The sequence below is a fragment of the Armigeres subalbatus genome, chromosome 2 (genome assembly GCF_024139115.2).
Source record: "Armigeres subalbatus isolate Guangzhou_Male chromosome 2, GZ_Asu_2, whole genome shotgun sequence".
Taxonomy (NCBI): domain Eukaryota; kingdom Metazoa; phylum Arthropoda; class Insecta; order Diptera; family Culicidae; genus Armigeres; species Armigeres subalbatus.
In genome coordinates, this window is record NC_085140.1 from 84,940,797 (window position 1) to 84,962,740 (window position 21,944).

At 40.3% G+C, this 21,944-nt stretch overlaps 1 protein-coding gene across 1 annotated transcript; it reads right to left on the reverse strand.

Moving 5' to 3' along the window:
* Positions 1–10,880: 10,880 nt before the first annotated feature.
* LOC134209663 (ubiquitin-conjugating enzyme E2 C) lies at positions 10,881–21,346 on the reverse strand. The gene is made up of 2 exons (XM_062685671.1): positions 20,750–21,346; positions 10,881–13,216 (listed from the first exon to the last, which is right to left on the reverse strand). Exons 1-2 carry the CDS (start codon positions 20,848–20,850, stop codon positions 12,787–12,789), a joined length of 531 nt encoding a protein of 176 aa, XP_062541655.1. The 5' UTR covers positions 20,851–21,346; the 3' UTR covers positions 10,881–12,786.
* Positions 21,347–21,944: the final 598 nt, after the last annotated feature.

The window sequence follows — 21,944 nt, forward strand, 5'->3', positions numbered from 1 at the left end:
TTTCCGGTATTTGGGGTTTGAAATATGATTATCCGAATTCCTTACACAGACATTTTAACAAATTGTACGTTGCAAGATACAAGATGAGCTGAAGACTAGAAAGAATGACCGACTCCACAGCAGTGCTCCGAGAACGTGATGATTAACCTATATCCATTTGAGTAGACCTTTTTGCCTTTCTCGTACAACTAAGTTGTGATACAACATAACCTACATTACTTATGATGCTTTCACTCAGGTCGACTTTGGAGCGAGAAAGTCCAAACTGCTGCATTGCTTCATCTAGCTGTCGGTTCCATGCCCTACTTGATTGTTTTAAGCCATACAAAGCTTTCTTCAACTTGCAAACTTTAGTAGGATCCTTCACATAACCTTCTGGTTGCTCCATGAAAATACTTTCTTTTTTCAGGTCTGTTTGAAGAAACGCTGTAACAGCATCCATTTGTTCTATTTCAAGATCGTGCTGCACTGCGAGAGCCATCAGGTAACGTATAGTTGAGTATCTCACAACCGGGGAATATACCTCTGCATAATCTATGCCAGGACGTTGTTAGCAGCCATTCACCACAAGCCTGGCCTTATAACGAGTAACGTCACCATTTGTATTTCGTTTGGTCTTGTATATCCATTTGTTGCGTATAGCCTTCCTTCCTTCTGGCAAGTTAGTCAGTTCCCACGTGTTATTGCCATTCAGTACCTTAATTTCTTCATGATCCGATCGATTGACTGCTTCTGTTACGACGGGAATTCATCCCGCCGCGTTCGTTTTCGGACGTTGGACAGAAACGTGTTTTCCAGTGTTGCGTTCCGCCAGACACTCGAAACTGTAAACATTTATTAACAATAATTAATTACAAATATAACAACGGACAAGCACTTACACTTTTGGTTTCGTCCAGACGTCAGTACAGTACGGATAATTAACACAAATTTCTTCATACAAAAACAATCAAATCTACAGTGAGGTCTGAACATATTGGTACGAGCGAACATTCCCCCGCCCGTAAACCAAGTTCAACTTCCATAACAGTTAATTGGTTTACTCCACATACATTCAACACTCTATATACATTCACTAATATGCATTCAGTTTCGCACTAATATGCACTGAAAATATCGAACTTAAAAAATATCACAACCAAAGCACAAACAACTTGCAGATGACTCCGCCATCCCACAAGTAATCACAATTAGAGTTCACCAACACAGATCGATTACTCCTTTTCCTCGAAACCGATTCAGCGCTCTCCGAGAGTTCTCCGAACTGTTGATCTCAACCACTAAACTGCGGCCAGGCTAATCAGATGTAATATTTCTGTATCATTTGGTCCACTCGATTGGTCTGGTTGCGATTAATCATTCGGAATATTCACCAGATAGCAGCTCGACTCCGCCGACGCCATCTTCCAGGAATAATTGTTCCAGCTGTTGTCCTCGACGACAAAAGTTTTCGAGAATGTTACGACGGGAATTCATCCCGCCGCGTTCGTTTTCGGACGTTGGACAGAAACGTGTTTTCCAGTGTTGCGTTCCGCCAGACACTCGAAACTGTAAACATTTATTAACAATAATTAATTACAAATATAACAACGGACAAGCACTTACACTTTTGGTTTCGTCCAGACGTCAGTACAGTACGGATAATTAACACAAATTTCTTCATACAAAAACAATCAAATCTACAGTGAGGTCTGAACATATTGGTACGAGCGAACAGCTTCTCTATAGTTCGATGGATCACTCATAATATTTGGGAAATATTCAGAGCCAGCAAAAGAACTAAACCAAACATAATCGCTGTACTTGCCTGGGAATCGATGCTCCCGACCGCTGTGCATCGACAATTGCTGATCATCAGCCAGTCTTGTTGTTTGCGGTGGGAGCGCAACATTCTGATCTGCATCAACGAGCTCATCTTCACTAGAATCGGCATTCTGATGTAAGGAATACATTTCTTAAGTAGGAGGATTCAGATTAATGTTGCTTTGCACACTTGAAACCATTTCGTTTTGTTCAGAAATTTCAATCGACGAATTAAGCTCAAATGAAATCGACTTCCTTACTTTGCAGTTCGCTACACGCCAAGAATTTCCCTTCATTGATGAACCTTACGTCACGACTTGTTATATATCCGACAAAAATTCCTTCAGTAGCTTTCGGATCAAACTTCTGTCTTTTCTGAATATGAACCATTGCCTTGGAATCAAAAAAGATGTTGAAGCATGGTTTTCTGCCACTCCACGCTTCTTCTGGCGTCAATGATTCCAAAGATCGTGTGGGACTCCTATTCACAAGATACGCTGCGGTTGACACTGCCTCTGCCCAGAACTTTTTCGGAAGCTTCGAATCATTCAGCATGCATCTTGCTTTTTCTACGAGCGTTCAATTCAAGCGTTCAGCCACCCCATTTTGCTGTGGAGTAAATGGGCAAGTTGTTTGATGAATTATGCCGTCTTTTCTCATGCTTGCTTCCATCATTGAGTTTATATACTCTGAACAATTGTCCGACCTTAGAACTTTCAAATTTCCTCCTGTCTGCCGTTCAACCATGTTCTTGAAGCTCGAGAATACATATTTGACGCTACCCTTTGATTTCAAGAAATACACAAAAACCTTGCGACTGGCATCGTCCACGAATGTAAGAAAGTAACGGCTTCCACCAAGCGATGGTTTTTCGATTGGCCCACAGAGATCCGTATGTATCAAAACCAATAACAATAACAATAACCAATAACAACATCCTTCCGAAAATCTGCTATGACTGCGAGTTTCTTCATGCTTTGTTGGTTCAAATGTCCTAACCTTCTATGCCAGACTTCCGTTTCGATTGTCATCAACGATGTTTCCGGTTTAACGCAGTTGAGCCTATATAGACCATCTACATCGGTCTCGGAAGCAATCACCTCTCCATTTTCATCAAAAAACTTTACAAGAATCGGCAGTGAATGTTACCGTTGATCCCTTTCGACAAATCTTACTGACCGATAGCAGGTTTGTTGCCAATTCCGGAACATGTAGAACCTCCTTCACTTCGATGGGTCCTTTTTGTAGCTCACGGTTCACAATTCCTTTTGCTGAAGTCATCATACATTGATTGTTTGCAGTATCGACTGGATGAGAAAATACTTCTTGCTTCGTGAAATTATTTTCGGATCTTGTCATGTGTGAACTAGCAGCTGAATCGAAGTACCAATCTTCTGCGCTTCCTTTTTTAACAGCCAATATCGCACACACAGCCTTGTTCTTCGGTTTTGAATAAACATTTTGCTTTTGTTTCTGATTACATTCGGCCGCGAAATGTCCAAGTTTATTGCAAATGAAACACGTTTTGTCCTTCTTCTTGTTCGTGCCCTTGAAATGTTTGGACTTGAATTTCGTATATAATGCGCCTTCACACCCACCCAGAACTCGAAATTGGCCATTTAACATCTTGCAGAATCTTCGTATCAGGCCATCGTCTTGAAATGCCTTCCGAAGTCTTTCCCACGCATCTTGAGCACTGGTTGCGGTTTGAACTAGGCTGTAGTTGTTCTTTTCCAACGTTAAACAAATTGTTGCTAGTGCACGCTGACTTGCTTCTGGATCAACTTGTTGATTCTGCGCTGGCTGAGCAGCCCTCCACGTTCCTTCCCTTATCAATATCATTTTCATTGAGAACGCCCATGGCGAATAGTTTTGACGACCCTTCAATTTTTCAATTGCCGGAAGATTCACAGCATTTCCGTAGGACCGAACTACACCACCGACTCGTACGCCGTCTTCAGATCCGGCCGCATTACCGCTAACAGTCGCATTCGTCCTACTGCTGCCTGAATTGTTTCTGCTTGAAATCTGTTGGTGACAATCCCTCGGAATCATGGTTTCTTTAAAAATGCATATAATTGTGTTGAGAATAACAGGGACAAGCTTTACTTCAAGTCACGACCACGTCCTGGACCCATAACCACTTGTGAGTTAGTGAAAGAACGTCTGGTCTGGTGTAAGCTTGAAATTGGAATGAAAATTTATTGGAACTGCTTATACATATACATAGTAAACAACCAAGTTGCTAGGGCTAGCTATATACATTAGTAAACTACAAAGGTTACTCAGTTATCTCAACAGTAAGTGGTCTTGTTGTGTAGGGGTTCGAGTCCCTCCAAAACACCTCCAAGTGTCATGGAGGACACGTAGATTCTAGTCTAGGAGCTAGACTTTACTAAGGTACTGTTGATGTCTAACCGAATAAAGAAATATAAATTTATTTAAGTCACTACCAATATTTTTGTAACTGACTAAATGGCTCACAACACGTCTACACTTCAACAACGGAAGCATATAATGATGTATCCGTGGTTAATGTCCTGAAATACCTTGTTTTCTAAGTATGCTTTGGCGATTTTGCTGAACTAGCGTTTTTTAGGTCCCACTTGCCCCGGGGTACCTTACATATTTGACGCTGCCCTTTGATTTCAAGAAATACACAAAAACCTTGCGACTGGCATCGTCCACGAATGTAAGAAAGTAACGGCTTCCACCAAGCGATGGTTCTTCGATTGGCCCACAGAGATCCGTATGTACTAAATCCAATAACAATAACCAATAACAACATCCTTCCGAAAATCAATACCATCTGCTATGACTGCGAGTTTCTTCATGCTTTGTTGGTTCAAATGTCCTAACCTTCTATGCCAGACTTCCGTTTCGATTGTCATCAACGATGTTTCCGATTTAACGCATTTGAGTCTATATAGGTTTGTTGCCAAATCCGGAACATGTAGAACCTCCTTCACTTCGATGGGTCCTTTTTGTAGCTCACGGTTCACAATTCCTTTTGCTGAAGTCATCATACATTGATTGTTTGCAGTATCAACTGGATGAGAAAATACTTCTTACTTCGTGAAATTATTTTCGGATCTTGTCATGTGTGAACTAGCAGCTGAATCGAAGTACCAATCTTCTGCGCTTCCTTTTTTAACAGCCAATATCGCACACACAGCCTTGTTCTTCGGTTTTGAATAAACATTTTGCTTTTGTTTCTGATTACATTCGGCCGAAATGTCCAAATTTATTGCAAATGAAACACGTTTTGTCCTTCTTCTTGTTCGTGCCCTTGAAATGTTTGGACTTGAATTTCGTATATAATGCGCCTTCACACCCACCCAGAACTCGAAATTGGCCATTTAACATCTTGCAGAATCTTCGTATCAGGCCATCGTCTTGAAATGCCTTCCGAAGTCTTTCCCACGCATCTTGAGCACTGGTTGCGGTTTGAACTAGGCTGTAGTTGTTCTTTTCCAACGTTAAACAAATTGTTGCTAGTGCACGCTGACTTGCTTCTGGATCAACTTGTTGATTCTGCGCTGGCTGAGCAGCCCTCCACGTCCCTTCCCTTATCAATATCATTTTCATTGAAAACGCCCATGACGAATAGTTTTGACGACCCTTCAATTTTTCAATTGCCGGAAGATTCACAGCATTTCCGTAGGACCGAACTACACCACCGACTCGTACGCCGTCTTCAGATCCGGCCGCATTACCGCTAACAGTCGCATTCGTCCTACTGCTGCCTGAATTGCTTCTGCTTGAAATCTGTTGGTGACAATCCCTCGGAATCATGGCTTCTTTAAAAATGCATATAATTGTGTTGAGAATAACAGGGACAAGCTTTACTTCAAGTCACGACCACGTCCTGGGCCCATAACCACTTGTGAGTTAGTGAAAGAACGTCTGGTCTGGTGTAAGCTTGAAGTTGGAATGAAAATTTATTGGAACTGCTTATACATATACATAGTAAACAACCAAGTTGCTAGGGCTAGCTATATACATTAGTAAACTACAAAGGTTACTCAGTTATCTCAACAGTAAGTGGTCTTGTTGTGTAGGGGTTCGAGTCCCTCCAAGACACCTCCAAGTGTCATGGAGGACACGTAGATTCTAGTCTAGGAGCTAGACTTTACTAAGGTACTGTTGATGTCTAACCGAATAAAGAAATATTAGGGTATGGTGGGGCAAGATGGGTCGCCTAAGGCGAACCCTGAATATCTCAAAACAGAAACATTTTAATTCAACTTTTCAACATGGATCTATAAAAATAGCTCATAATCTGTAAGCCAGAGGTATGAAATAACAAAAACTCCACTTTTTATTCCATTTCGAGTCATTGATGTAGAAGTCTTTTTTTCTGCCAATTAAAAAATGACGGGGTAAGATGGGTCAAACAGCAGGGCAATATTGAATTACACACAGATAGATAGCTTTATTGCCAATGATTATCTTCTATATAATAAAAATGAAATGGTCTGTGTTCGTATCCGCATAACTCGAAAACGACAGGATGGATTTTCTTCATTCCTTCAACAGTTATGTTCGTTATCGTTTCCGACGGGTTTATATGATATTTCCTCATGTGAAAATCACGATTTAGGTTGAGATAATAGTGAAAAACGAAAATTAAGATTCCTTAGGAAATTTCGCGTAGGTGCATTTTTGCCTACTATGCAGGACGGCGGTACCCCGTTTGGCATAATGCCATATGGCATAATTCCGTTTGGCATAACGCCGTTTGGCATAATGGCCATTTGGCATAAGGTCCGTTTGGCATAATGACCATTTGGCATAATATGTAAAGTATAGGTTTCATTTAGCATTTTCATATCGTTTTTCATACAAAAATGACCAAAAATAAAATCTACTTTCGCATTGATTAACGCTTTTTATTTTTATTTTTATTCATCTGAAAATAAATAGAAATAATCATTCACTGAATTTCGGCAAATCCCTTTACCGAATTGATCGGCAACGCACTACCGAACAGCACGGTAAATTTTGACAGCTGGGTAGTGTCGAACATTTTACGACCAATCGGTAATTCGAACTTTCACCGAGATTTTTACCGAGATATCAGCTGTTGGATTCTCGGCAATTTATTTTGCCGGCCTCGGCGAAAAAAATTAAGTGTGAGGCTTTCAAGAAATGGTCAGTTCAAAAATTCCATTGAAATAAACAAAGAACTGCTCGCGTTTCAAAGAAGGGTGAATTATAGGAAATGATAATGACAAGGTGTTGAAGTGAATAATATTCAGCGGGATATACAGTGAACCCTTCAAAAGACGATGTTCTATGACTCGATATCGAGTCATGGAAGCAAGTTATGCCATATTATAAAATATGTTATGGATTTCTGCGATGATTCCTTGAAAAACCCTAGCAGCACATGTTTCACATAGATTACTGCAATTCTTCTGTGACCAGATTTGGTCACAAACAAGTTGCTGCAACCATTTTTGGCTGACTTTTGTTGCTCGGGAAGCTTTTCAAGGATTTTATATCCCACTTCTCGACACACGCCGACTGGAAGATGCCACGGTGAAACGGTCCTTCGTTGAAGAACTGGAGACGCGTGCTGCAGATATTCCGGAAGGTGGCAGCGTGGAAGACCAATGGACCGCCATCAAGAATGCCTTCATCGCCACCAGCGAGAACAATCTGGGCGAACTACGCACCCAGAGAAAACAATGGATCACCGATGAGACCTGGAGGAAGATAGAGGAGCGAAGAGAAGCCAAAGCCGCGATAGAGCAATCCAAAACCAGAGGAGCCAAAGTCTTAGACCGCCAACGATACGCGGCTCTTGAGAAGGAAGTAAAACGCTCATGTCGACGGGACAAGCGAGCGTGGGCAGACTCTCTGGCCGACGAAGGAGAGAGCCGCCGCAACCGGGGACATTCGCCTCCTCTACGATATCTCACGACGCTTAAGCGGGGCGAAGATGAATGCAACGATGCCTGTGAAAGACGCGAATGATCAGTTATTGACCGACCCAACTGACCAGCTGAAAAGCTGGTTCGAGCACTTCGAACAACTTTTCGAGTGCCAGCCAGGCCATCACCACCTCGGCATGATCTGCCTAGGATCCGACGTATAACATGCGTCAATACCGAAGATCCATCACTACTAGAGATTCAAACAGCCATCCAAAGCATGAAACGCATATCAGCCGAGATGCTCAGAGCTGACCCCATGACATCCGCTCAACTACTGCAACGTTTATTTCGTCATATCTGGGACACCGCAACTTTCCCGGTCGACTAGATGCAAGGTATCTTAGTAAAGGTGCCCAAAAGGGTGACCTGACTGTATGCGATAACTGGCGAGGCATTATGTTGCTGTGTACCGTTCTCAAAGTTCTGTGCAAAATTATCCTAGCCCGGATTCAGGAGAAGATCGATGCGACTCTCCGGCGGCAGCAAGCCGGATTCCGTGCCGGAAGATCCTGTGTGGACCATATTGTCACGCTCCGCATCATTCTGGAGCAGGTCAACGAATTCCAAGAGTCCCTTTACTTGGTATTCATTGACTACGAAAAAGCTTTCGACCGTCTCAATCACGAGAATATGTGGGGCGCCCTGAGACGCAAGGGGGTTCCTGAGAAAATCATCGGCCTCATCGAGGCACAGTACGAGGCCTTCTCGTGTAGAGTGCTGCACAATGGGGTCTTGTCCGACCCTATCCGGGTCGTAGCTGGTGTGAGGCAAGGATGTATTCTATCACCGTTACTGTTCCTCATCGTAATCGATGAGATTCTGGTAGATGCGATTGACCGTGAACCAAACCGCGGGCTGTTATGGCAGCCTATAACCATGGAGCACCTAAACGACTTCGAATTGGCTGATGACGTTGCACTCTTCGCGCAACGGCGCTCTGATATGCAGAGTAAGCTCAACGACCTTGCCGAGCGCTCCTCTTCAGCAGGTTTAGTCATCAACGTCAACAAAACCAAATCGTTGGATGTAAACGAGGCGACTCCTTCCAGTTTCACAGTAGCCGGGCAACCAGTGGAGAATGTTGAAAGCTTCCAATATCTTGGTAGCCAAATGGCGTCAGACGGCGGTACCAAGATCGACATAGGCGCACGGATCAAGAAAGCAAGGGCTGCCTTTGCGAGTTTAAGAAATATCTGGAAAAACAGGCAGATAAGTGAACGCACCAAAATACGAATTTTCAACTCTAACGTGAAATCTGTGCTGTTATACGCTAGCGAAACATGGTGTGTATCAGTGGAGAACACTCAACGGCTGCAGGTGTTCATTAACAGATGCCTGCGGTATATAATTCAGGCCTGGTGGCCTCACAACTGGATCTCAAACAACGAGCTCCATCGTCGTTGTCACCAGAGGCCGATAGCAACAGAAATTCGGGATCCGAAGTGGAGCTGGGTCGGCCACACTCTACGTAGGGACGGAAACGAAATCTGTAAACAAGCATTAGACTGGAACCCAGCGGGACATCGCAGCAGAGGCAGACCCAGAGGCTCATGGCGGCGAAGCCTCAATAAAGAAATAAAAGAAGTCGACCGAAATCTAACCTGGCAACAGGTTAAAGCGATAGCCGGGCAACGCTCAGGATGGAGATCTTTCAAGTCGGCCCTTTGCACCACCGGAGGTGTACAGGATCCGTAAGTAAGTAAGTAACTTCTCGATATTTCCCTGAGCCGATGTTCCCTTTATTATCGACTCATGGAGGATTGACTGTATCAACAATTTTATGGTGTACCGTTTTGTGATGCACGTGTTTGCCTGTTATAAGGCAAAATGTGTTATTTTGCCTTCTATAACTGCTCGCATTTGCCCGGTATATGGCCAAATGTGTTATTTTGCCTTCTTTGAAAACTCCAATTTGCTCGGGTATTGGCAGCAAAACGATTCACTGCAAAATAAATCTAACTGCGAAATAATACAAAACGCAGAATGGATTATTGCGCAATGGTAATGATCGCGATGTGGTACATCAAGAAATGGATTATCGCGGAATGTTGCACCGCAAATTGTCGTATAATCTTTAGAGCTTAAAAGTCTACTTAGCATCATCGGAGTAATTCACCTCCGATGATGGTAAGTAGATTCCTGGGCAAATAATTTGGAACAGTATGTAAATTGCCAAATGGCTATTATGCCAAACGGCCCTCAATTTGACACCGCATGCAAATCATGCCAAATGGTCGTTATGCCAAACGGCCCTTATGCCAAATGGCCATTATGCCAAATGGTCTTCAATTTGACACTGCATACATATTATGCCAAATGGCCATTATGCCAAACGGTCCTTATGCCAAATGGCCATTATGCCAAACGGCGTTATGCCAAAAGGCATTATGCCATATGACATTATGCCAAACGGGGTATCGCCTGCAGGACAACGTCTGCCGGGTCGACTAGTATTGAATAAAAAATAATTTCTGAGCCTTGGAAGAAGAAATGGCTCTACATTCAAAAATGTCTGCAAATTCTTATAAAAACAGATAAAAACAAGCCGTCTGAGTATTGCTTTCTTAAAAACAAAAAATAGACATTTTCAATAAACAAATTAACATCATTATGTCAAAAGTAACCTTAAAATGATTAAACCAGCAATGGAAAATATTTTTTGAATACGAACTATGCCCTTTAGTATGTGCTGACCCATCTTGCCCCATTTGTAAGTTCATGTTAGAATGTCTAATTTTATAATTTTATTGATATTTAATAATAATACGTTCACTATGTTACTAAAAATGTTTAAATTTTACAATGCTCGACGAGATTACACGTTTTAAAGAAAGTGTGTTTCGCATAAGAAACAATGCTGAAAAAATATTTTACCTTACCTTGCCATACTCTACCAAAATAAAATTTTATCATCAAATCGAGTGACAATAAAGTAGAACCAAATTATTCCTCCTATAATCTCCACATTAAAATGTACATGATGCTCAAAAACGGCCCTGACCCATCTTACCCCGTGACCCATCTTGCCCCGCCTAACCCTAAATAGGAAATTTATGTTAATTGTTGTTACATTGCTTTCCAATAGCAGAAAAAGAAAATGAGATGTCATCAGTACAATAAACTAACAGCTCCAAGTCGTTTCATCCATTATTGGAATAATTATAATTCATTTATTACGGTTACAAATACCAATCAATGTAGAGATAAATGAAGAATATACGGAAAGGAGAATAAGTTAACTGAGAGATTTTCAAACCTAAACACTACACGGTGCCAAGTCATTATAAATTTTGTTTGTTGCTACTAAACTACTGCCCTTCGCTTCTCGATTGATACTTATTATGTACTGTTGTAACAATGATTCCTCAGTTCGGCAGTTTTGAAAGCTCTTCTACTAGTTTCCATTGCGTGTTTTGTTTTATTTATAGTTACGTGTGCTACGTGCTTGTCCTGTACTCTAATGCATACTCATTTGTCTATTTATGTACTGTGTGGTCTAGCTAGATCTTGGAAAATTAAAAGTTAATCGCGGATATTTGTTCAATTTGGATTTTGTTCGGTCCGATGCGTGCATTCAAGAGATCTGTGTTCCCATCTTCCGCGCCTTGGAAAAATTGTACAACCTCATGATAGGGTCACAAATCTCTGAATGCTCTCTTGATCAATCCGGCAACTTGGCTGTACATTCTTCCTATGATTAAATAATATATCGTGTTCCGGCAATACACATTCCAAGCTTCGAATAAATTAGGTTTTCAGTAAAGTGAACAGATCTTTAGTGGGCTGTGTACTGGAATGTCATTTTCTGGGAAGAAACGCATCTATGAAAAATTTCTACCTGTGTTCAACAACAAATACATTCTTTCTATGAACATTTTTGTTCTATTATTCAAAGAATTTATCTAGTCCTTAAAATCCGCAAGCCTAAGAAAGATTAATCAATAAAAAAAAAACTTACAATTTTGATAAGAAAATTATTTAGAGCTTTTAGTGTAATGTCTGTACTTGTCATAAGACGAGTTCGTACAACATATTAATTCCACTTCTTGATTGTACCTTCGCCAGAGGTCGAAATACGTATCTGTCAAAAGTACAATCAAATGGTGGAATTCAATGGAATTGTACGAACTCGTCTTATGACAAGTAAACTCACAATAGTAAAATCTTTCAATGCAATATTTCCTATATGAAAGTTAAGATTTTCATACCATGGGGAGGAAGGCAAGCAGAGGAGCAAAAGGAACGCTCGAGTAACATTCGAGTAGAAAACGAAGTACGTATCGGTTTATATAAAGAAGTTTCGTATAGTGAAAGTATTTTATAAACTCATAAAATATGTACTTTTCCGCTAATACGCTAAAAAACGATCAATCAAAATAATTTGTGATATATTTACAGGAGCTCTAATATAGGTGAAAACAAGCACGATATGTTTTCAAACAAAACTTGAGTAGTTTAATAGTTGTAAAATAATATTTGAAAAAAAAAAAATGTAGAACCTGAAAAAAAAAATCTTTCAAGAAACGATTTTCCAGAAAATAACGTACAATCCCAGCGGGTCGTTCGTACAAGTAAAACCATTTAATTAATATGCTCATAATAAATATTCACAGAGTTTAAAAATATTCGAAACTGTTCACAAATTACCTCCCGGAGAAATGCGACTATCTCCTGATCTTTCCATTTGTTCCCGAAATCCGCAGGTGTTTCCGATTGTTCCGTTCACTGAATGAAGTCGTTTCCTGCTTCCACTATTGGAAAAAGTTTAGTCGGCATTCTCGCTTGTTCCGTTCTTCTTACTCCCAAATTGCGTCCGTTGCTTTCTTTGTATATGTTCAAACTGTGGTGTACGTGCACCCTTGCGATATTTTGTAGTCAATTTTCCGTTAAATTTTATCTTATTTTGTATGTCTGTGAATCTCTCGATTTCGTACACGCGTTCGCTCGCTCATTTGCTCTCACAATCAAACATTACCACCATCATCATCATAATCATCATTCATACCCTTTCTCGTCGACAGTCACTCTTTTTACTCCAGACTTAAGCTTCTTTATGCTTCTCGTAGAACTCATCCAGAAACTTTTTGTACTCGACCTGGTTGGGCCACATCTGCGAAGCTTGCGAGTTCAAAGGGCTGTCGTTGTTGGGCTCGCCGAGCAGTGACTGGATCGACAGCAGAATCGTCCGTACGTCGTAAAGTGCGGACCATTTATCCTTCAGGATGTCCAAACAGATGGACCCGCTGAGGTCCACGTTTGGGTGGAAGCAAGGCGTCAGGAATTTCACATTCGGCGCCGAGTACGGGTACGAATTGGGAAACTCCAGCAGGAGTTTGTACTTCTGGCCCTTGTAGACGGTGTCCTCCGGACCAAGAATGGTGCCAATCCATTTGAAGAAGTTCTCACCCTCGGGGAAGGCAGAAATGGACTTGTCCGTCGACATCATCAGTGCCATCAGCTCTTTCTGGAGTCTGTAAGTGACAAATTTGTTACACATTAGCATTTTCCTATGTTAGAATTTATTTGAAGGTATACTGCCCAATCATAACAGTCCCATTTAGATAGGAAATCAAGCAAACATGGGACTGTTATACATTTCTGGGCAGTATAGTTTAGTTGTTAATTATAATAAATTGTCCTTTAACAGATAATAGTAAAGCTCGTACCACTCCTGTTGTAGTCGTGGGGTGCAAAAAAGGAAATCAAAAGAGTTTGTATGAATACCAATCAATTAAAAAAAGTCGGTTGATTCCACCTAGCGGTGTTAATGTCTTTCTCGTGTATTAGGAAGGGGAAATGACGGCTTTGGTAGGCATTGTTCTTTTATTGTCAGGGTTTTTTTTTATTACCAATTATGCTCAAATTTGGCCCAAACATTCGTAAAATTCGGTCAACAAAATCCCCCTGACAATAATAGAACAAAACCTGCCAAAGCCGTCATTTCCCCAATATTAAAAAATATGAGATTTTATTTATTTTTTTTTACGTATAAGAAATAGTATTTTAGTCATAACTTTTGAACTCATAGCCCGATCCGCTAAATTTTAAACAGCAAGCAGTCAACGCTAAATTCTAATAAGTCTGTCTGCAAAATTTTGTACACGTACACACTTACAGCCTTCAGTTAGCCTTGCGAGCAAAAGCGTAGGATGCCAATCTGGAGATAGCGAGTTTGATTCTCGTTCCTAGTTCTTAGTCTATTGATTTATTGATTCATGGTGTACATCAACAGATTGTTCGTAATCCTAATGATGATTTAAAACTAGTATGGTCACTACAATAATAACTAATTAACAAAACAGTAAAGTCACAACGAAAAATAAAATTGTCATGGGACTTAAATACACTTATCTAGCATATGCGCGTCAGCTACTACGACGAAAAACATTTACAAAACTACGGCGAAGCGCATCTCTTGTCAAGTGGTAGTCAAATACTGATGCCACCCTATTAAAAACTCTCTGTAGCCCGTTCAGTGCGTTGCCCAAACCATAGTTGGTGCGGCGAAGGGGAAGTCTCAACATTATGCTATTCCGCAATGGCCGATGTTGCACGTTAATGTTAATTTGTTGCAGAATGTCTGGACAATCGATTCTTCCTTGTAAAATATCAGCGACGGTCAGTGCTCTCCTTAAGTCCCTGCGGATACGCAACGGAAGAAGGTCGATCAGCTGGCAGCGGTCCTCGTAACTAGGGAGGCGAAATGGATCTCTCCATGGTAGTTTGCGCAATGCAAAACGAACAAAGCGGCGTTGTATTGTTGTAGTAAGGACACCAGACCGCCGAGCAGTATTCCAACGTCGACCGGACGAGAGAGCAGTAGAGTGCCTTCAAGCAATGTACGTCGGTGAAATTTTTCGCCACCCTGAACACAAAGCCAAGCGTTCTGGCCGCTTTATCGACGACAAAGAATATGTGCTGTGTAAATGTAAGTTGCGAATCCAGAAGAACTCCCAAATCTTTCACGCAATGCACTCGGTGGATGGTCGTGTCGAGAAGATCGGATCGGCTCCTTCTTTCGTGAAAAAGTAATTACCGAACATTTTGCCGGATTGACCACAAGTCGGTTCAGAGTACACCAGTTGGCAAACACAGTGATCTGGTTTTGGAGGGATTGGCAATCGGCTATAGAGCAGATGCGAAGAAATATCTTCATATCGTCCGCAAAGGATAGCCGTGGTCCGTCGATTACATGGTGAACATCGTTGAAGTAAAGCAGGAAAATTAATGGCCCCAAGTGGCTGCCCTGTGGTATACCAGACGAAGCGCGGAAACTATCTGAGCGACAATCGCCTAAAGCAACCAATCGACAAGCTGGCGTCCGGACTCCAAGTCTGTCAAGCTTGGCGATTGCAATTTTATGGTTCAGCTTATCGAATGCTGCAGAAAGATCCGTGTAAATCACGTCCGTTTGAGTGCGTGCAATCATGCTACGACGTGCGACGTTATGCAACGTACACACCAGTCAAGCAGTTTGACAAACATTGACTCCGCCCCCAAGAAAACGCTTCAATTGCTGCTTTGTTTGAACGTGTGTGAAGTTGTTCGAACAACCATTTGACAGTTGGCGACTCGGTTGGAAAAAATTAAAACGGTTTGATTTTGGTTTGAGTTGTCGGGGGTGGAGCCAAGATTCGCCGAACATGTTTGAGCATTTGTAGTGAAGTTGCACAAACCCCCATATATTTTTTGTTGGTTGGTGCTCAAGTTGGCGCTTCAGTCGTTCGTGTGTGATATTGTTGGTCGAATAAATTGATTGTTCGTGCCGCTGTTGGTAAAACTTGATGGTTGTTTGAATAAACGAGAGGTGGAGTCAATGTTGGTCAAACTGCTTGACCGTGTGTACGTTCCATTAAGCTTGGGTGTCCTACGAAAGGCTGAAACACATAAGGCTGAATACTCATAAGGCTGAACTCAAAAGGCTGAAAGTCTCAAAAGGCTGAAAGTATCAGAAGGCTGAAATGTATCGAAAAGCTGAAATTGATGGGATGAAATGAATTCCAACCATACGATATGTTGTACCAACTATGTTGAGTGGTTGGATAGTGAATAAAGAATAAAGAATAATGAATAAAGAATAAATAATAAATAATAAAAAATACAAAATAAAGAGAAAAGAATATGGAATAACGAATAAAGAATAAAGAATAAAGAATATGGAATAAAAAATAAAGAATAAAGAATAAAATATAAAAAATGAAAATTGCACAGAGAAAAAGGAAGGAGGAAAGAAGAAGGAAGAAGAAAGAAAAAAGACGAAATAATGGAGAGGGAAAAAAAATTGAAGATTGAAGAAAGGACATAGAAGAAAGGAGGAAAAAGTAAGATAAAGATGGAAGAAGGAATGATGATGAAGCAAGAAGAAACAAAAACGAATGAAAAAGGAGGAAGATAATGAAAGAAGGGAGAGAGAACGGAAGAAGGAAAGAGAAAGAAATATTGAAGAAAAACATAGAAGAAAGAAGAAGGAAAAAGTAAAATAAAGATGGAAGAAGGAATAATGATGAAGCAAGAAGAAACAAGGAAGAAGGAAGGATAAAGATGGAAGAAGGAAGGATAAAGATGAAGAAGGAAGAAAGAAGAAGGAACAAGAATAAAGAAAAAAGAAAAGGGAGAAGGTAAAAGAAAAAAAAAAGCGGAAAGGAAGGAAAATAAAGGAAGAAAACAGAACGAAAGAAGAAAGAAAGAAAGATGAAGAAACAAGGAACAAGGAAAGAAAAAAAGAAAGAAGAATGAATAGAGAAAAAGAAATAAAGAAAAAGGAAGATGAAACTTGGAAAAGAAGAAAGTAGAGGAAAGAAGACAGAAAGGGAGGAAAAACATGGTAATGAAGAAGGAAGAAGGAAGACAAATAAAAAAAAAACAAGGAAAAGGAAGAAGGAAGGAATAAGAAAACAAAAAGAATGATTGAAGAAGGAAGAAGAACAAAGAAAAATGAAGAAAGAAGAAACTTAGAAAAAAGGAAGAAGCAAGAAGGAACAAGGAAGGCAAAAGAAGGAAATTTGAACAAGGAAGGAGGAATTGAGAATGAAGAACTATGGATGAAGAACTAAGAAGAAAGTTAGAACGAAGAAGCAAGAATGAAACAGAAAGAAGGGTTAAAGAAGAAAGAAGAAAAAAAATGAAACAAATTAAATAAAAAAGTAAGAAGAAGAAAGAAGGGAGAATAAAAAAAGGAAAAGGAAAAAGGGAGAAGAGAGAAGAATAAAGAATAAAAAATAAGAAAGTAATTTTAGCAAGAATCAAAAACAAAATACAAGAACTAAGAACAATAAAGCAGGCATTGCAAACTATCCCATCATTCGATCTTGTGAGCAAAGATACTGATGTAATAATGGGATATCGATCTTAGTTATCTATCCGCTCAGTAAACAAAGTGCACTGTTCGTCATGGAGAAATATTTTTCCACAGCTCATTTTAGTTTGTGCCCCTATTAATGTCAAATGTGAATCCTTCCACAAAAATTGGTTTCTCACGATTTTTCAGTCGTTCGAGTTTCAGCCTTTTGTTATTTCAGCCTTATGTGAGTTTTTTACTTTTTCAGCTTTTCGTGTTCAGCTTTATGAGTTTTTAGCCTTATGTGATTCAGCCTTTCGTGGAAGACCCCTTAAGCTTAGACATCGCTCTTGAAATGGCTTCGACATTCACCTCGATATCACCGAGCGATTGATTCGCTAATGGGACGTTGCTGGCAGCGGTGGTCACGACGTCAACAGGTAGTTGTTCGTCTTCAAACACACTGGCGAATTTAGCTGAGAACAGGTTGCATATACCTTGTTGGGTGCTTGCAGATTCACTATTGAATACCATGGACGATGGAAATCCAGTCTCTTTGCGCTGTTCATTTACGAAGCTCCAAAAGGACTTTGGGTGAGATCTTAGTCGTCGCTGTATCCCTCTTTGGTAGCGTAGGAAATGATAACGACTGATCCGCTTATAATCGTTGTTGAGTCTGACATAGTGGAATTTGAGTGGCAACGTACGGTGTTTCGTGTAACTTCTGAGTGCAGCTTTCTTGCACCTTTTCAGCGACCGGAGAGCATTCGTCATCCACGGGATCCGAGAGTCTGATCGAACGGACTTTTTTGGGACATGCCTGTCGATGATGTACACCATGGTGTGACAAAAAGTTTCTGCAGCAGAATTAATGTCCACTGGATCAAGAATGTGTTCCCAATCCATATTTGATAGCACTTCAGTAATACTGCGATGGTCCGCCTTATGAAATCGTACGAAACTACGGCTGGGGTGTTGAAGAAATCACGCATAACATTATCTTCTACGGCAATCACTAGAGGGCGGTGATAAGCAACATCCTTAACTAAGGATGCAGGAGCCAAACAGATGGAAGGTGCCATGGTACGACTACTTACGAAGCAGAGGTCCAGAGAGCGATTATTGTCGTTAACCTCGCCATTGATTTGAGATAGCGTTGCGATACTGTAGTTATCCAGAAGTTTAACGGCACCTGCGTGGAACGTGGAGCTTTCAAGATCCGGACGGAAGAAGCCGCCCAAAATCAAAACCTCATCACAAGGCGCGGCCATATCTGAAGCACAAGATACAGATCGGCAGTCTAGGATGTTTTCGGATGGGAAACATTCTTGATAACCTGGACATAGTGTATCTTATGTACTTGTCACACAAGATATAAGCTTAATGGATATAATGCACAAGATATAACACAAGATATAATGCAATGGCGAGCACAGAAAAGCTTTCAACTTATAACTGTAAAATTACTTATAAAATACTACGTTGAATAGCAGACAAAATTTTTTGGAATGTAGAGCTATAGAAAACCACATACTAATTGATTGGTACATATTATATAACACTATGGGTGTTTGCTACTACACTGAGTGTACGTAAAGGTTAAGTGCACATCGCTTCAAGAACGAAATAATAAAAACGGCCTTACTGTTGAATTTTAAATTTAAATGGGCCGTCTTATGACAAACGAACCTTAAAGTTATGTTTATAGCCACCAATACCCATGTTATTAGAGTTGGTGAAACCAAGATGAATACACCACTAGGTGTTACAATCTGCCAAATAAGGCATTTTATGAGACAGATCGAAACAGCTGTTTTTCTCGTGTTTATCTACTTTGACAATTAGTGGGAGCCCGTTTGTTTCGTAATTTCGGGCATAACATTTCGATGGGTCCCATCATCAATTCTACCCAGGCCTATGCTAAGAGCTCATGCTTAGCGTAGCCAACACCAACACCAACGCCGAGCAACGTACGTCAAATCTACAAAAGCTTAACATCATGAAACATCCAAATCCAGCTTTCTTCAATATGAAACTTTAATCGGGAATATTCATTAAATATGACTAATGAGTTTAATTGATTCAAAACTTATCTACATGATCAATTTTGATTTTACTTACATGGAGAACAACAATTTGTCTTTTATTTCACCGTGAAAAGCTTGAGCAGAATTTGAAAATAAATCCTGCTCTTTTATTGTTGTGGATATTTTTAATTATCAAGCTACAATCATTGGTGTTGTTGACGATTGTTGACATCTCATGCAACTGACAGCGGTCTATCTGCACACTGTGCCCGGGACATGGTGGCTATTTTTAGGCTAAGGGAGTTAGATAGGGATGTCTATAGCCTGATTCAACCTCTCTTACTTTTCGGCTACCAGGGCTTTAGAACAAAGTTTTTCATAGGATTCTTAAAACGTGTCGTTAGTTTATTCATAACATTGCATTCTAAGCATGAAAAGCTGAAGAAAACACGAATGAAAAGTAAAGCGTTTAAAACATTATTTTATGTTCGGACCTAACGGAATGTTCACGTAGAATTCACGGACCTAACGGAATGTTCACGTAGAATCATATCAAAACAAAACATCAAAAGTAAATAATCGGGCCACCGCGAAACGTCTCAAAAAATACTTTATTCACGATTCAGCCATCTTGGATTTTAGTATGGGAGAGCCAGCCGGTTTGTTTATGTTTTGCACCGAAAATGAATTTTTCACCCCCGCCTTCTTCTCGTCCATAAATTGAGCACATTAATGCTGTCCAATGAGCAGCTCGAAGTAGCTCGAAGTTGTTCCCGTCCTGCTCGTTCTTTTTTGTCAACAAATGGGCAAGAGAGGGATGGGAAGAACTTCGAGCTACTTCGAGCTGCTCATTGGACAGCACTATTGAAACATCTAGCTGTGTATTCATCTTGGGTGAAACCTTGTAGCACCTTGTAGCCTATTTAGATTATGAGCTTTATTACGTGTTAAAGAGGAGAAAGAAAATTGAACGTATGAGCATTGGCATCAAGTTACTCGTTATCATATCATAAACGGCTTAATTTGAATAGTGAATAAGCTATTAGAAAGGTTTACTCCATTGGCATCTTTTATAATGTAGCACTGAATCTGCACAAACTACCGTGGCATTGCAAGCAGGGATGATTTCAATCATTTAATCATAGTTTGACTTGCAACTCATTAAAAAACTGAATTTTGAAATACATTGTATGATTAGCAGTGTATTTTTCAACAGCGTTGCTGAAAAGTTTGTTGTACAAATTCCATGTGATATACGGAATTAAAGCGCTTGTTCCACTTATATTGAATGAAATTTAAAATCATTTTAGTATATTAAATGATATTAGCGCTTTATGATATCTTACTCGAAACAATGTACATACTACATATTAGACAAAGTTGTAAAAAAACTTCGCGTTTTGAAAATCAGCTTCATAAATAAGTTATTAGCAAATCAGTACTCTGACTAAATATCATCCCTGATTGCAAGTTATTTCAAAACGAACAAGTGCATTGTACAGTTTTACTAACAGAGCACCTCTGTTTCCTGTGGAAATATTACAAATATTACGCTACTGTTGATTTTTCACGAGTTATTCGTTTTGGCAACACTGCACTATCAACGCATCGATTTGAGAAATTCCGCTCCAAATGCTCCAATCGTAAATCAAACCAATAATATTCTATGCGAAAAGAATGAACAATTATTTCAAACGCACCTTTTGCTAACGGCATGATTGTTATTATTTATCAGGGTTTCGTCACTCTGCTTGGAAGGATTGGACGCAGCAGCCCGTTCCGGATTGATGTTCTGCGCCATGTTGTGTCGTCTTCCCACCACCAGGAGCAGCTCGTCGTTAGCAACAAAATTGTCGAAAATGTTACTGCTTTTAGCTCTGGTTTCAAATATGTTCACTGCGAATAGAAATATTCGGTTCCCTCCTTCTAAACTTTTTAACGCCTTTTCTGTCCAGTTTCCAGCGCGGTGCAATGGCCTACTGCAGCTGACTGAAGAAACGATGATGGCTTCCTCCTTCGTACTGTTTTGACGACGACGAAACCACGGGATCAAGTTTTTCGTGATTTTTCGGATCTGGGAACGTTTGTTTTTTCCACTGGAGCTTTCAGTTGCGAAAGGTTCACTTGAAACTTTGCACTTCACTAGCACTGGGAACAAAAATAGTTTTCCGTAAAATTTCTCACGCAAAGAACAAATCGGCAGCAATTTCTGTGATGATGATGATGTCGTTTCCCTTCCAACTAGCTTGTTCGTCCGTTTGCTTTGTGCGAAACGAGCACTCTTCTGACATTCGATTCGATTGTCGTTATTTCGATTCACACTCAATGAAAGATACTAAGGTGAGGAAATCCATATTCTGTTTGCGTGACATTCGTGTATGACGAAAAATCTGTCACTACTCCATTCGAACGAGCTCCCATACACTGTTAGATGACTTTACCCATTAATGGGTACTATGTTATTGTTGATATTATTCCCACCGTGAAAAATTCACCCATTTTCTTAAAAAAGCGCCACTACTCATTAAAATGGGTAGTGGCACTTTTTCAAGAAAATGGGTGAATTTTTCACGGTGGGAATAATATCAACAATAACATAGTACCCATTAATGGGTAAAGCCATCTAACCGTGTAAGAAGCCGTGCAATTAGCTACGTCATCATTTCTTGTTTACTTTTTCGGCAATCCCTATGCGCTTGAACTTGTTCCTCACCTTAGTATCTAAAGCCATTGGTTCACACTGGAAGTCAGAGAGAATTCAAGTAACGGCTATGAATTTTCCCACGCTCACTGGAAGGCAGTGCTGCCACGTTTTCTTCAAATATAAAATACATAAACCAGAATATTCACGGAGAAACTCGTTTACGGTAGAGTCCTATAAGAAGAGTAACGTCA

Bases quoted from the DNA above. Each gene is read 5' to 3' on its own strand.
- LOC134209663 (XM_062685671.1), bottom strand. From the start codon at position 20,850: ATGGCGCAGAACATCAATCCGGAACGGGCTGCTGCGTCCAATCCTTCC. The intron at 13,217-20,749 runs GTGCGTTTGAAA...TGTCACTTACAG, and splicing joins AATCATGCCGTTAGCAAAAG to ACTCCAGAAAGAGCTGATGG.